Raw genomic sequence first — 16,265 nt, 5'->3', positions numbered from 1 at the left:
CTGTGGATACCATTGCAAATTTATTGGTTCGTAAACGTTGACTTCTTTCGCTCTTCTTATCAAATCGTACAAACCTCATAATTTCAGCAAAGTCATTCCTGCTCATTGCTTTTAAAAAATGCAGATCCCAAAATTTTATTTCACAAATATAAGACATCTAAATTCTTTTTATATAAGACATCTGGTTTTGTTGTATCTAGCTCGCACATAGTCCCCAATAATCTAAATGCTTCTTCTTCCGTGCATCTTATTATATGATCCCTTATGCGGTGATCAATGATAAGATAAAATACCGTCTTTACTTGTCCTTTCATTATATGCCGTTTGGCACATCTCTAAAAATATTGTGAACTGATGTCCTACCAGGTTTAGGACTTCCATCTATTTCTTTCCAAACTGTTCCATCGGGCCCAATTTCGATATGTTGGTTCTCTACATCATTCTCACTCTCTGTTGTCAACGATAATTTCTTTCCTTTTTGCCCTGGACGTGGACGTTCGTTTATAATATTCAACTCTGATTCGGTTGTAAATAGCTTTTCATGTGTTTCCATGCTGTTTTCAGTTGCTGAAGTTTCTTGTTCATTGCACACTGAACAGTCTTCTTCTATGTCCGTTGTTCTTTTTAAATAATTTTTTTTGAAGTGTTGACACTTCTATGATAAATATTTATCACAGAATAGTACCATGTACGGCATATATCCTTTACTTTTCCTTTTATAACAACTTTACACAAAACGCCCTGAGATGCTTCCTGTGTGAGTTTTAGAGATAACAAGTTTAGATCGACTGATTGACTAACAAACTGCAATGTATTCTGATCGAAAGGACGATAGCAAGTAAGAAATGGTCTGTGACGGCGATATTTATACGAAAATATTGATGGGTGCTGGCCGTTCTCTATCAACGGTTGCTCGAGGATGGAATTGACCGTTGAACATGGAGAAAACACGCTTTTCCCGTGTTTTATCGGAATGAGCAATAATCCTAAGACACTTCTCGACTTTTAAAATGTTCGTAACAATTCACCGTAAAAACGCTAAATTTTATGGCGGTTCCTTAGGATTATTATAGGCTTGAGTTGATATATTTTGACACCTGGTGGCCATCTTGATCGAGGAATGGATTACGGTTTATAACAGGATTACGGTCATCTGACCTTGAGATAGGCTTTTATTTAGGCAGGACAGAATACAATTTTTTCTTAGAAAAAGGAAAGCAAACTAGAGGTAACTACCGAAAAATATATTGTATGCGTGTTTTACGAAAAGTCATAAATTATGAAGCGATATGATAACGTTTAAATATAATTAAATTTGTGTAGAAATTTGAAAACGGACAATTTGACCAACACTGGTCATAGGTTTAGTGTTAAAAGCGAGTTTACCACAAACCCTCTTTAAATAATTTTTTGTCGTCACAGATAACCAAGATTTAACTCAAAATTTAAATCTCATAATTTAAATGTGCCAAATATATATTTAGATTACTCTTCCATAACCTTCAAACTTGGAGGGAAGAGATTTATTACAGATATATAAATAGACATACTAAATATTTGTTATTTGAATTACACAATAATGACTTACCTGTGGGTCAAGAACCACTGAAGTAAACAACTGTTTCAAGCGAAATTGAATTTTTCAGAAATATGCCAATTGCGCGAAAGATGTAACAGTCTTCTAAGGTGCGATTTGACAACTATGCTTTTGGCAGTATTTCTATCATATTTTATATACCATATTTCTACTTCTATTGACTTTACCAATCTTGACCTGAAAATAATTAGGTTGAAAATAATTCCTAAATTTACCACTATAAATCGCAGGGGGCAGGGAAAATGCTTTCTCTTTTATACGATCGGTATTTCAGAAAGTGCGACAAAATGTTCTATAAGGTGATACGTCTATTCTGTACCTCGACGGTTATTCAGGATTTGGGTGATTCTCAGTTTTCGACACGGATAGCACATTTGCTCTTTTTGGGAAGTTAGAAATTCTCACCTCGCAAGTTGTAAGATTTACAATGCGTACTTCGTCGAGAGACTAAGTGGCACCCTAAGTGCTCGGCGGATCCGCTGTAAAGTAAACCTCTTGTCCAAAACATCAATACCCGATGAGAACGCGACACTAGAACAGGACGTTACACTATACACCCTCGAACATGTACGCACAAGGCGGACCACATGAGATACGCCCACGATGGTACAACAATTACAGGATTGGATAGAAATAGATTCCCACCTCTCAGGAGATAGACAAAGGACACCCCCTGGACGGAGAGCCAGAATTTAAGCATAAGTCAGTTATCAAGCACGAGCCATCAGGCAAAGATCTAAGTTAAACTCCGTTACGTACAGTATATACTCTTCTGTGTATTACTAAACAATTGTGTCGGGCTCCAACCTGCTAAAACCTCCACGATGACCGTCCCCGATGCGAACGAGGGTGGCCCGAGAACCGCCATGAGCGACACACCGAGCTCCCTCCGCGCACAATGAGACAATCCCCTCGTGGTGCGGTGTGCGACTATGTCATATCGCGCCTCATCGTCGGTGCCGCCGTGCAAGGCAGTCTGGTTCCTCTACCGGACTGCTTGACGGCCCCGAGCAAGCGGGTACTGGATGGATCTCGAGGGCCCGGCCTATCCTGTCCCAGGGGATGCTGTTGAAGGCGTTGACTACGTTAAGCGACACGGCCAACGCCACGCAACCTTGCCGCTCAGGCCCCTCGACGAGGGAGCGGTGTATTACTAAACAATGCAAATGAATCAACTAAACACAAGATTACTCTGCGTCTTTAATCTGCCTCCACTTTGAGGTAATAATATCGTTCAAGGTCCTTGACCGCAACCGAACAGTTGCACCTGACTGATCGCTGCCTAGTTGATAGGTCGCAACATTGATGGTATTATCGGACTCGTTCCATTATATAAGATAACAAATGTTTGGTTCAATTAATCATTTTTTTGTGGAGTAGGCCTAATAGCAATTTATGGTAAACCATTAAAATATCTAATTGTTTTATTATTATCATTGGCATTCCGCAGTTCTACGTTGAGTTTATTAAAATAAGTCTGTTGTTTTATTGTTAAATCCTAAACGATTCTCAAGAAACTCTATATCCTCGTGTTGTTTAGTATTAATTTCGGTATATCGGGGAATGCAAAAAATAAGCAAGCTGGACGAAGAAAATCAGTAGTCCTTCCTTCTACTCTTAATACGAAAATAACCAAAATCTATAGTAGGAATGATTTTCGCCAAAATACTGTTAACTGCACATTAATTAATTAATTAGTATTTTTATTAATTAATTGATTAATTTTTATTAATTTAGTTAATTAATTTTATTAGTTATTTTTTACAAGCACAGCTTCTTCATTAAAGTTCATAGCAGATTCCAATGTAGAAACTCTACTATTAACATTAATCAGTCTAGATTTGATTAGAAGACTTTTAATCCCTTCTCCAGTTTCGAAAAGTTCAAAGAAATCCTTAATCTTCACAAACAAATCGTCATTATCGGTAATTTTGCGCTACATGTACTGCAAACAACTAATTCAGAAACCGCAGAGTTGTCCTTCACAGATGTCTTTTTTAGACATACTCTATGACATACTCTAAGCGGAAAAATGATGAGAAAAGGTACAAAATCACAAAATCCGTTGATTGGCATTGAACATTACTTCAGTGTCAGTGAAAACAATTGACGCACATGCTCAAATTCAAGGTATAGGAAAGTAAACACAGCGTTGTAACCGGCAATATACAGAAAAATTAGAACAGAAGCTGGAACAAACAAAAATTTAAATAAAATTCTCATGTTATGTTTTATTATATATAAATGAATAACAATTAGAATAATTTATGACATTCGAATAATGTACTGTCAATTAAATAAAAAGTTACATAGAGATAAATTGAAAACATTATAAATATTTTTCATAAATATTATTCAGTATGAATGTGCACTCACTACGTCCACATGCTTATTTTTTCTTTCTACTTCTTTTTTGTGTTTTCATCTCAATCCTATTTGCTTGTCTTTCGTATTTTCTTTTTAATTTTTCTCATTCTGCCAATTCCTTTTTCTTGTTGTAATATTGTTTCCATTTCTTCGTATGTAACAGCAAATTGGACTGTTTTTTTAATTTTAATTGCTGGAGTAGCCATTTGTGGGCAAAGCAGATGTTCATGCCAGGAATCATCCACATTTATGTTGATTAAAATGATCTTGCCATTTTGCCTGCATTCTGATGTAGTTACTATTTACCATCGTATTATTATGCTCATCAATATCAATGTTATTATTTTTATCTATTAGTACAAGATTACGTTTTTTATATATGTTAATTACATAAACTACTACACTCAATTACTTCCTCATTTTCTAGTACAGAATAATTCATAAAATGATTTACCATCAAGTTTTCAATAGTTTCAAACAGAATTTTGAGATCTTTATTTATGGATTTTCAAAATATTTTGTAAATATAAATCTAATACCCTGCTAAAATATCTGTGTTTGCTGCTATTGCTGTGTTTCAAATGATGAGGATGCATCTTGTTTCAACGCAAAATTATCTTCTTGTTTCAATTCCTCTTGAAACTTTCAACATTTTCATTGTTCAGTAATTTTAATTTATTATTTTTTCAAAGCGTGAACAAGTTCTCCTCACCTTCAAGTTCATTCTTCTTCCTCAGCTAAAGTTTTTTGAAAATGTCTTCAAACAATCTTACGGTTTCGATCGATAATTCAGCATTAATGATTTTATGGGCCGTGACATAATCATTTTTACAAAGATCTTGTTTTTCATTTGTAATTATTACAAATGCGTCTATTTCTTGTCTCCTTGAAATACACTTTTCATAATTTATTCGACCAGGCTGAAATGGATATAGGCCACATATTATTTCTTCTGGCTTTATATCTTGAAAAGCTTCATAAAATAGAGGGGCAAAATTTGCTTTACTAATACTAAATTACTAATATTAATTACTAAAAAATTTAGTTGTTGTGTGCTTACATTTTCCAACTACTGTTTTCTAACTATTTTTCAATAGTCGAAAAATTGATACATGACATGATTGTAATATAGAAGCATTAGAAAATAAACAAGACGATATAATTCATTTCTCAATGCAAAGATTGTAAAGGTCTTCGTTTATATGTGTTTTATGCCCATTCACAAGTAATAGTACCGGGAAATAGTTAGAAAATAACTTTTTATAAACAAAGGATAAAAAATATTTGCTATGTATTTGTAAAATGTTGCTTCGACCAATTGCAAAATGAGCTGATGCAGAATTAACTATATATTGAAGAATTTTTTTGTGTCGGCAAACTACCATTGGATTAACAGTTTCTCTTTTGACAGAAAAAATACACAGAGCAGTGATACGCTCTTCTTCCGATCTAGAAGCAATTTCATACACATTTTCGTACCTGTTTCGTCACCACAGCTTTCTAAATTTTAAACACGTTAATAAGCCTCCTTCATCCGAGTTAAATGGTCCTCTAGGATGTTCGACCGATTTGCGGGGGACGCGATTATAATACTGAATTAACAGATTACAATATACAGTTTTTACTATAACAACTTCTTCTCGTAGAATACCAGTTTTGATATAACAGTTAATGCGTCGACTGATATAAGTTAAGACATTGAAAGAACGGAGTCAGCAATACATGCGAAGATGGTGACTGATCAAAAAACACACCCCAGTCATGTTCTGTGACGGCGGTATTTATACTGAACCAGTGATAGTCACTGGTCGCTGGTCGCTCCACCACCGGTCACTTGCGGGTGGAAACGACCGTTGAACATGGGAAAATCTCGCTGTTCCCATTTTTTACTGGTTTGAACAATAACCCTAAGGAATATCTTGATTTGAAAGATATGTTGCTGCAATTAAGGACCTTGACGGTGTAGTAAAAGTATTTAGTTTTATGACCGTTTCTTAGGATTATTGCGGTCCGATTAAATATATTTACACAGCTAATGGCCGTCTTAACCAAGAGATGGATTCTAGTTTATATAGAGTGTCACATATAGAGGTACGTAACATAGGATATTGCAGAATTTCTTCTCTATTAATAGATTTCGAATAAGATTTCAATTTGGAAAATTACTCTTGATTACCTACTTTTGTAACCGAGGCTCGAGCATTTGAAATTGTATCAATTTTTCCTATCTAATTCAGGGATATTGAAAACAACTCTATCAATTTTCTACCAGGTCTACCTTTTTTAAATGGTATACCGCGATCTGTTTATTGTACTAATTTCTGTGTCTTTTACCACTGTAACTCTTATTGTGTCTTGTACTTCGCAAATCTAAAGTTTTATCTAAAATCCACTTCTCAATCCGTATTTCTTCCTGATTTAGTACGGATAACCCATTTTGAAGAGTTACATGCTTCTTTAATTCATTAATTACGTTACTACCCTAGGAATAGTGAATACCTTATATGCTCTATTGACACTCACACGATCATCTTTTATTGCTTGTATAGCGGTTCTTAATTTTTCTTGCGTACATTTAATTCTGATCTGTTTTCCTACCATCTTTCTTCTATTTGTAATTATTCTAATAATTAGCTTGTAACCGTCTTTCTTTATTTTTATTTTATTTTTACTATATATTTCATTTTATATTTATTTATATTATATTTTTTATTAATAATTTATTAATAATTTGCCGACTCTAAGGATGTTAACTTTCCTATTCTCTTTCTACTATGGATTGTGGAAGTTACGGTTGGAGTTGGAGTTCTCCTTAGGCTTCAGAGGAAGAAGAAGGTTTAAATCAGAGCAGTTCGGCAGATAGACAAGTAGAGATAAGTGCAGTTGACTTGACATTGTACCTTGCTGGACGAGATAACAATCTGTGCAAAGACGCAGCAATGAGAACCTGGACGAAGGAAGGAGCTCGGAAGGAAGGTTGCTAGGAAGGAGCAATTCAGCAGCACTAATCTGATTCCATCTTTTTAACGTGTGAGCCCAAAGGTGAGCACGCACTGCAACGTTGTGCAAAAATGCTAGTTTGCCAGCGTTCCTGCCACTTCTGGATAGCTTCTTTGAGGATCTGGCTTCTATTAGGAGGTCAATCGGTATGACCCCTGCGATAACCTGTAGTGCCTCTGTTGACGTTGTTCTATAGGCCTTCGTCACTCGGAGGAGTGCCATCTCTGTAATCGCATAAGCATTTTCCTAGTTTTTCCATTCAACAGGTCGCTCCAGCCGGTCGTGGCGTACGCGGTTATCGGCTCGAACAGCCCTTTGTACAAGGTACGCATGGCCGCGTGTCCGAGTCCCCACATCGCCTTGGCCACTCTCGCGAGACTCTTGAATAGTTTCTGGCACTTCTGCGTTGTTTCGTACACATGCCTGTTAATTTTTAGGCCGCTTTCAAGGTATACTCCCAGGTACTTTATCGCTTGTACCATTCTTATGTTCTTGCCGTTGATCTTGATGATCGGTGGCCTTTCCGCCTCAAGTTTGCCTTTGACGAGCAGCATTTCCGTCTTCTCCGCCGATAACGACAGTTTCTTCCTATTGCACCAGGTAGAAACGCGTGTGACTACCTCCTGTCCTTTCTCTTGTAGTTCCTTCCTCGCGTTTCCTGCGACTAGGGTCACTATGTCGTCTGCGTACGCGATCGGTTCGCAATCAATCGCGCTTGTCATAAGTTCCGCCAGCAGGTCATCAAATATCAGGTTCCAGAAGCTTGGACACAATACCGATCCCTACGGGCATCCTTTCGTCACGGGCTTGCTGATTGTGTCGTTTTTCCCGATGATTTGCACGGTTCTGTCCGAAAAGTAGCTCCTCGTCAACCGATGTAGGTTGTCGGGACAGCCTCTTCTCTTCAGTTCGTGCATTACATTCGGCCACCATACATTGTCGAAGGCTTCAGATATGTCGAGTGCAATTGCGAGGACGTACCTTTTCTCGCTGTTTTGCTCGACTTTCTCGCGGAATTTGGTGATCGCGTCCACCGTCGATCTCCCAGGATGAAAGCCGTATTGTCGGTCCGAGGATAACGCGTGTTCGTGCAAAATGTTCGCCATCCTAGTACCAACCTAACCCCAATCAGTCCTTCCAGCAACTTGCCCACCATAGACAGCAGGCAGATTGGCCTGTAGAACTTCGGGCTACTTCTATCCCGTTCTAGTCCCTTCGGGATGGTGATGACGTTCCCCATTTTCCATCTTCTTGGGAAGACCCCCCAGGTAAGGCGGCCGTTCATGAGCCTAAGGAGTTCTTGGTGAATTCCTCACCAAGCGCGTTGGATTACTTCTGCTTCGACTAAATCGGGTCCTGGACATTTCCCCTTCGTTAGTCGTTTCACAGCGCCACTGAGTTCTTCGAACCGAAACTCTGGGGTGTCTTCGACATTCGGAGGGGCTATCATTACCGCAGTTTTTCTTGTTACCTCGTTGCGGGGTCCCTAGCCCCTTGGTATCTTCTTGCCCGGTAGGAGTTCTTCTTTGCTCGTGTGAGCTCGGGCGTCCACCATGGACCGACCTATAGTGCCATTTCTTCTTTGGAATGGCCGCATAGCAGGCTTCTATTAGGACTTCCTGCATTTGTTTGGCCATTTGTTCGGTGTCATCCGCCTGCTGGAGGGTTGTTTCTCGGAGTGCAGAGTCCGGCAACTTCGAGTGGCGTTAGGTGCTTGGACTTGACTCCGATTGCCGCCATTGGCGGGTCGTTTTTCGAACCTCGACAGGCGATCGCGATTCCTGTTCCGAATCCAGGTATCTTTCCGTCGATGCTGTATGGCTCTTGTATCAGCAAGATCTCATCGCCATCAGGTTCCATCTGCGTCCTGATCTCGTGGGGAACGGTTTTAGATCGCTGCATATTATGCATATTATTCCCCTTTCTCTCCCACGTCCTCTTCCCTCTTTGTTTATTGTTTTATTCATAGCTGGTTCTTGAAACTGCTACGTACAACGCCTTCTTGCACATACATTTTGCAGTTCACGTTGGAGGTTGCATGATCGCCCTTCTTTCCTGCCTTCCTGCAGTTCACGCAGCTGGCGCCCTTCTCCTTGCTTTTGCACTCTTTTGTGCTGTGTCCGCTCTCCGCGCAGTGCGCACAGATTTCGTAGTTTACGCGGCAGTATTTTGCCACGTGCCCATATCCTTGGCATTTGTAGCAGCGACTGTCCTCGACATAGTCGCGGACCTTACACGCGTTCCACGAAATTTATACCTTTCCCGTTAATAATTTTTCTCTTACCTGGGGAGGTGGGGGGGGGGGGTATTTCCATTACCCAGTTGGTTTCCTGGGAGTCCTTGCGGCCAGTCCTGAAGCAGAACTTGATGGCTTCCACGTCCTCTTCTTTTAGCCTGTCCTGGTTCTGCTTCTTCATGCAGGCCATTATTTCCTTCTCTGGGATTTCCCGTGGTACGTCGTATATGATCACCCGGGTTAGTCTTCGTTGTGGCGTGCTGGTTTTTAGGCTAGCCTCCTTTAATTTCGCGTTTTCCGTGAACGCTTTTAGTCCTTCCAGTGCTCCGGTAGCAATTCGAAAGAGGTCCCGAGGCACACCTGTTAAGCATTAGATAGGCGATCGTGGTGTCTTAGTCGTTAAGTGAAAAAAAAAAAAAAAAAGAAAAAGTTTGGGGCTAGATTGGGGAGCACGAGACGGGTATGGGTTCTCGCGGCGTAGTACCACGCCGCGGGAAACCCTGATGAATCTGATATTGTCCTATAGCTGGGTGGCGACCGGACGCTGCCTTTGTGCATCCGCCGATTTGCCGATCCGGTGCGGAGAATTTCGGAGAAGTTGCTGGGCCCATACCTGTCAAGACCACTCACCTCACCTTCTCGTTGGGGCTCCCCGTCACCCTATACCGGCTTTAAACGGGGTAGGGTGCGGAAGAGTGAGTGGCACTAGGACTGGAACTGATGGTAACGACCTCGGCGAAATTTAAATAAATAATATGTATAACAAACCTATAAAGGATAAAGATTACGGTGCAGGGGAGGGAGACCCCAGTACCGGCGTAGTAGAGGGTTGTCAAGCGGGCCCCTCTGCGTCGACATCGTGCAACCGCGACTGTCCGGGGGTGGATCGCCAGGCCCTTGGACATGCCTCTGCGTCTGGTGATGAGGAAGGGAGTATGGATAGAAGGATGAAGTCCGTAGATTCTAACGTGTCACGTACCAAAGCGGACGAGTCTGAATACTTTCGGGGCAAATTACCGTTGGAGCGTGGAAGGGAGAGCTCCGATGATGAAAGGCCGTTGCTTCGTCCTTTCCCGTTAGTAAGGACGAAGAAGCGCCCGCATCGAAGGATCGCCTCAGTCGACGACGATAGCACAGACAGTAATACGGATTCTGTAACCGCGTCAGCTTCTGAGAAGAGGAACAGAAATTCTGCCCAATCACTGGAGTCGGATATTGGGACAGCAATGGCCGGCAAGACAGCTGCCGAACTTGACGCGGAGATAATATATGAAATGGATGAAGTGGAGTGGATCGCGACCGCCTCCAAGAACTTGGAGCCGATGTGTATGAAGCGATTGATAATTGCATCCCGTAAGACGCGGAAGGCCAGCGCTATGCTTCGAGATAAAATAGTCAACAAGGAGGAGGGAATAGAGGGAGGAGAGGACATTGAGGCGAGCACACTCATGTGGGAGAGGCTGTCTCGCCTCGAGAATAAGCTGAGCAGCTTCCAAGAGACGGTGATGCGGCTGATACAGAAGACAGAGATGGAAAGAAACAAAGATAAAAGAAAGTTGGCGGAGGACCCGACGGTCGCAGGGACGACAGCGACAGCAAAAATGACACCCGAGGTCCGAACGGCTGACATGGGCCTACCTCGTCGATGGGCGATGAGCCATCCCCACTGTTCCGGCGGGGGGGGAGATGACAACGTCTTTGACGGCGACGATGAAGGGGACAGAAGATTCAATGGTATGGGGCCTAAAGAACTGCTGCAGAGACTCGAGGATCTGTTCCGCCGTATGCTTATCGAAGTGCGGCGTTGGCTGCTGTCGTCGCAATCGCCGTCGCCTATTAAAAAGAAGAGAGTGATACCCTCAGATAAGTGCGTCCTTCCCATCGCGGAATTCGTGAGGTTGTGGGACTCCTCGCGATCGAACATCAAGTCGCCGGAAAACGAGGTGGGCGACTTCACCAACATCGTCGATTCAAATGTGTGCAGAAGAGGAGGCAGAAAAGATAAAAGCATCAGGAGCGAAACGTCCGCAGCGGCGAGCGCGGAAAACACCTTAGCCCAAGTGGCCGCCCAGCATTCGAAATCCGCGAAGGGAGCAAAGAATTGCAGCGGTGGAAAAAGTATAGGCAAAAGAAGGAAACGGAAGAAGAAAAGAGGTGGCGGAAGTAAGAAGAGGAACAAAGGTAGAGAGTCGGAGGAGTCAGACGCGGTTTTGAGTGACAAGGGTGCGAGCGCAAGCTCGCGTAGAAGTATTACGTCTAACCTCCCCAAAACCCCACGGTACATCACGGACATGCAAACCGTGTCGGAGGATTCGGCCTTCGCTTACGCGGAGAATTTCGAGAGAGATCAAGCTGCCCGATTTGAGCATCACCAAAGTTCTACCCAAGAGGGCAATCACGGGCGTCGCAGCTTTTGGGACCGATGCGGAGAAGGCGAGTCGCAGAGGTTCGAATTTGACTGAGAATATGGCGGGCGTCCTTCAGGGCACTCCCACCAGGGTGTCCATGTCGCAGAAAACGGCGGAGTTTAAGCTGACTTGGCTCGACATCTCGGCCACCCTGGTGGAGGTGGCGGGCGGTTGCCACGCCGGCTAGGTCGACGTAGGCGAGCTCCGAATCGCCCCGCCGGGCCTTGGCTCGGTGTGGCTTCGCAGCCCTTTGACGACGGCGAGGCGGATATGCAGCGGCGGTGACAGCAAAGGAAGATTGCAGGTGGGATGGTCGACGGCGAGGGTTCACCCACTCCGGGGCGCCTGGAGACTGGTCACGTGCGGCAGAATTACGAGTCGACGACCGACCGGTCCGACCGATGTTACCGGTGCGGCGAGCACGGGTACTGGGCCAAGAATTGCTCCACGCATCACACCGGATAGTATCGCCGGCGTGTAAGCCGCCAGTTCGGTCTCCACGTAGAAAAAGAAAACATAAGAAAGAATAATGCTGCAATTGATAGTGGAAAGGAAGATAAAACCAAACTAGTAGGCGAGCTAAAACATTTAATCTAGATATTGATGGCTACAGTGGAAAGTATCTGCTGCCTAAAAAGACGAATACATCTGGTTTCAAAAAAGGACTCGGAGATAGCTAAAATTGAAGGAATGATGGATGGATATGCTACGTCACTGACTGAATGGACTAACAAACCAAGGAGAAGAAAGATAACGCGTGGTAGGACGGACAAGAGAGTAATCTCCGAGAGCAGTACTTCAGTGACACAGACGTTTCCACGCTATACAGACGAAATGAACAACAGCAAAGAAACCCTAATGAGTAGGAGGGGAAAAATGATCGAGGCGACGAAAAGAAAGCAAATCTCACCAGTTGAGGAGAAGAAAGAAGAAAATAGAAAAGGGGTGAAGCCACATATACCGATGTATGTAGAGCAAACACTGGAAATTAGATGTCGCAAGAAGATGATAACGGGGTTTGTAAAATAGAGGAAAGAAGGAGAAGAAATAGGAAAGAAATAGAAGCTTTCTAGACGCAATGAGTGCGAGCTGCAAATTAATTAAATTTTATAAGGGAACGGAAATCCCACTAATTTTTAACTCATCGGGCCATACATACTTAATACATGAATTTTGCAAGAAATCAAGGTATAACAATAGAGGACATTTTAAATATACGAAGGAGGCCCTGGATCCAGATAATTTTATTAAAAACTACGACGAGAACAAAAATAATCTGTTAAAATCTTTTTTAGCCGACAGGAGAAACCAGGAGGAATTTCTCCAAAATGTAATAATAGAAGCTACCTGCAAAAACGTACTAAAGAAAGTTTACCCACCTAGGGGTTTGAAGAACGCTAATTATTGATGGAACGACGAAATTGCCAATCTTAAAAGAGCCGTACAGAAACACAGAAGGACAGCACAAAGAGCCAACAAGAGATCAGACGGTAATGAAGAAGAGCTAACCATAAAATATAAAGACAAGAAAAACGAACTGAAAAGAATGATACTTAAAAGTAAAAACCAGGCGTGGAAGGAATTCATCCTACCTTGGAGCTAGTCCCATAGAGAAATCCTATAAAAGCATAATCGGCAATATAAAAAAAACAAAAAACCAATTGATAATCTAAATACTGAACAAAGGAGTAAAATAATACAAATGCTCTTCATCACCAAGAGAGATAAGGAAAGCGATAGCGGAAAATCGATGGGCAGCTGCGATGAAGGTGAAGGAGCCGATGACAGTTCCACCGTACTCATGGAAGAATTGGCAATAACCGTGGACAGATTAAATACGAAAAAAGTGACAGGCATAGACAGTATCCCTGGAAACATTATAAAATTAATATATAAATATAGACCACACGACCTACTTAATACGATTAAAAATAGCTACAATCTAGGTAAAATGCCCAGAAAGTGGAAGACAGGTAGGGTAATCTTGTTAACAAAGCCAGGAAAAGACCCCGTCCTCCCAAATCGTATAGGCCTATCAGTATTTTGCCGTCAATGAGCGAAGTATGGAAAAATACATACAAAAATACAATAAAAAAATACTTGCGACAGGACCCATATCATAGTAAATAATATGGCTTCCGTAGAGGCAAAAGTACGGTGGACACGATCATGCAAGTTAATAAGTTTGCTGATTTATGCAAGAAGAAAAATCTAAAATGCATCATGATGTCAATCTACGTCAAAAACGTGTTCAATACCCTTAGGTGGAAAACAATATTAAGTGAAGCGAAATATAGGCAACTAACATTTAAATTAATGAGATAACTACATGACTGTCTGAAAGACAAGAAAATCGGAATTAAAGTGAATGAAAGAGAAATAAAAAGGAAAATATATGCGGGAGTTCCCCAGGGTTTCGTAGTAGGAGTATTACTATGAAACCTGATCTATGACAAATGAAGTGATGTAATAGTGCTGGAATGCAAGTAGCAACGGATAAAACGGAAATAATATTAATAACGGGCATGAGAATACCCAAGATAATTAATGTTAATATAGCAAACAAGTTTTTAATCACCAGCAAAGTTCTAAAACACTTACGTATCACGACCGATAGTAGAAGGAATTATTTAATACACCTTAAATCAGCTTGTTGCAGAAACGACGGCATAATGGGAATGATGAGACGACTCCTACCAAACGTTAATGACTCATCCAACATCGTACGAAGGCTCTATTACAAAGTCTGAGAGTCCGTAGTACTGTATGCCTCCCCCGTATGGGTTGATGCATTAAAGTTTACAATGAATAAAAGGATTTTATAAGAACACAAAGACCTGCACTTATATGTACATCAACAGCATATAGAACTGTCTCTTATTCAGCACTATGCGTGCTAACAGGGAATATGCCAATGCACAGTTACGTCAGAAGATGTATGAGGCAAAAAAAGTATACACTGCATGCATCAGAGAGCTTAACCAGTAGTGAACAAAATCCGTTGAAAGAGGAGATTGATAAAATAGAAGAGATGACAGTAGAAGACGGAATGTCTAGATATAAAAATAAAAAACACATCGATCATTACACCATGCAATTACTCATCGGACATGATATTTTTAACTATTACATGAAGAGAATAAATAAAGAAAATTCCAACCAATACTAGGAATGTAAAGAAGATCTAGACGATGCACTGCTCAAATGCCCAAAATGGATAATGCAACGCACAGCAATAGAAAATCTCGTCGGAGAAAACATTAACACCGGGAATTTGATAAATCATGTCACAGCTAATGACAACATATGGAAGCAATACCAAATATTTTGTGGTACAATTATAGAAGCCAGACAAGTTAAAGAAAAAGAAATCGAGCTCTCCAAAAAACGTAGGAATAGAGAATAACCTAGATAACGTAATAATTATTTATAAAGTGCATGAAAGTGCATAAAATTTTGCATGATTAAACATACATTTATTTATTTATTTATTATTTATATATACATATGTGGGAGACGAAGGAACATCGGAGCCTTCCTTTGGAACTTTGGGAAAATCCCGTAATATTGTAATCTAGATTCTACCATAGTCGTAATTAAACAATTGTCATTCAACCCGATTGTACTTATTCGAGATTCGTGACAGTGAGCTTGGGCTCGAGGCGACAACCAGTCGCCAACGTAGCTGCGGTCAAGGGATGAACGTTTGTCTAACAAAAGTATGGAGTAACAGTATAGCTCTCCTTAAAAGAAATAGTTGTAGCGATACTTGACAATAGACATCCGTCCCGTGGCTCGCCACACGCAGACCCTGTTCTCCGGGTAAGATGATTGCCAGATGTCGATGCGTCTTCGCAGTGCACGTTCAGCTAGCCTGAGGACCCGTTATAAATCTTAAGATTTAGTTAACTAAAGTCCTTCAAACAGACAAACAGTCTTTGTTCCAATTACGGGAAAATAGGGGAAGTCTATTTTTCTCGCGAAAGACGCTTCCCGCTAACAACTTTCCCTCAAGGGCGGCTAGCATCCTTTTCTAACCACCGATATGGGAAATTGACCAATTAACAGCATCGTCAATTTCTCTCATCTTCTGAACGAAGGCATCGCTCCACGAATCCGATGATCTCGTGCCCTTAGACACACCCCGTCATAGTTTTCCTCTGTGGCATCATCGCGACGGAAAGTCATTCTTTCGTGCGATCTCATTGACGAGAAGGGATAACGTCTTTACGATCAGTGAATATTTCACGTTTGTTAACCAAGAGTCGGACTTAGAGTTTGCGAGAGCGTACACCTACTATCCCGTTGACCGCGGATTCGTTATCGAACCTTAGGCCATTGTCACCAGTGTCGAACCGCCGCGATTGCTTATTAACTCTGTAAAAACCCCTACTCGTGCCAATAAACGTCACTCCGATTGTACAAGAAAGATGCATAGTTCCAGTGAAGAATCATTGTGCGCCCAATACCTTCCCTCCGATGACGACTCGGGTCCTCATCATGACGGCTATCCGACATATATATATTAATCAAATATATAAAAATATATTAATCATAGAATGAGTGCACATAAATATGTCACGCTGATGTAATACCTAATAGGCAGTGCAGGCGTGATTTAGTGCTTAATAAAGATTAGGAAGAGGAGGGGTTTTTA

General features: G+C 41.4%; 2 protein-coding genes and 1 pseudogene across 2 annotated transcripts; 1 reads left to right on the top strand and 2 right to left on the bottom strand.

Moving 5' to 3' along the window:
* Nucleotides 1-313: 313 nt before the first annotated feature.
* On the bottom strand, nt 314-4,560 carry LOC122574351. The gene is made up of 2 exons (XM_043741864.1): nt 4,504-4,560; nt 314-655 (listed from the first exon to the last, which is right to left on the bottom strand). Exons 1-2 carry the CDS (start codon nt 4,558-4,560, stop codon nt 314-316), a joined length of 399 nt encoding a protein of 132 aa, XP_043597799.1.
* Nucleotides 4,561-8,413: 3,853 nt separating this feature from the next.
* LOC122574350 lies at nt 8,414-9,811 on the bottom strand (annotated as a pseudogene).
* A 144-nt stretch (nt 9,812-9,955) lies between these two features.
* Nucleotides 9,956-11,662, top strand: LOC122574349. The gene is made up of 3 exons (XM_043741862.1): nt 9,956-10,789; nt 10,961-11,207; nt 11,271-11,662. Exons 1-3 carry the CDS (start codon nt 9,956-9,958, stop codon nt 11,660-11,662), a joined length of 1,473 nt encoding a protein of 490 aa, XP_043597797.1.
* Nucleotides 11,663-16,265: the final 4,603 nt, after the last annotated feature.

Source organism: Bombus pyrosoma, linkage group LG13 (assembly GCF_014825855.1).
Source record: "Bombus pyrosoma isolate SC7728 linkage group LG13, ASM1482585v1, whole genome shotgun sequence".
In the NCBI taxonomy this organism is placed as follows: domain Eukaryota; kingdom Metazoa; phylum Arthropoda; class Insecta; order Hymenoptera; family Apidae; genus Bombus; species Bombus pyrosoma.
The sequence above is the reverse complement of the archived record's forward strand: the minus strand, read 5'-3'. Positions and strand labels throughout refer to the sequence as shown.

What these genes read in the sequence shown, in the direction of transcription:
- LOC122574351 (XM_043741864.1), bottom strand. Translation starts at nt 4,560, where the DNA reads ATGCATCCTCATCATTTGAAACACAGCAATAGCAGCAAACACAGATAT. An exon ending in AACACAGATATTTTAGCAGG is followed by an intron (nt 656 to 4,503) that starts GTATTAGATTTA and finishes TATTTATCATAG; the next exon opens with AAGTGTCAACACTTCAAAAA.
- LOC122574349 (XM_043741862.1), top strand. Translation starts at nt 9,956, where the DNA reads ATGTATAACAAACCTATAAAGGATAAAGATTACGGTGCAGGGGAGGGA. An exon ending in CGACGGTCGCAGGGACGACA is followed by an intron (nt 10,790 to 10,960) that starts GCGACAGCAAAA and finishes GAACTGCTGCAG; the next exon opens with AGACTCGAGGATCTGTTCCG. An exon ending in AGGAGGCAGAAAAGATAAAA is followed by an intron (nt 11,208 to 11,270) that starts GCATCAGGAGCG and finishes AAGTGGCCGCCC; the next exon opens with AGCATTCGAAATCCGCGAAG.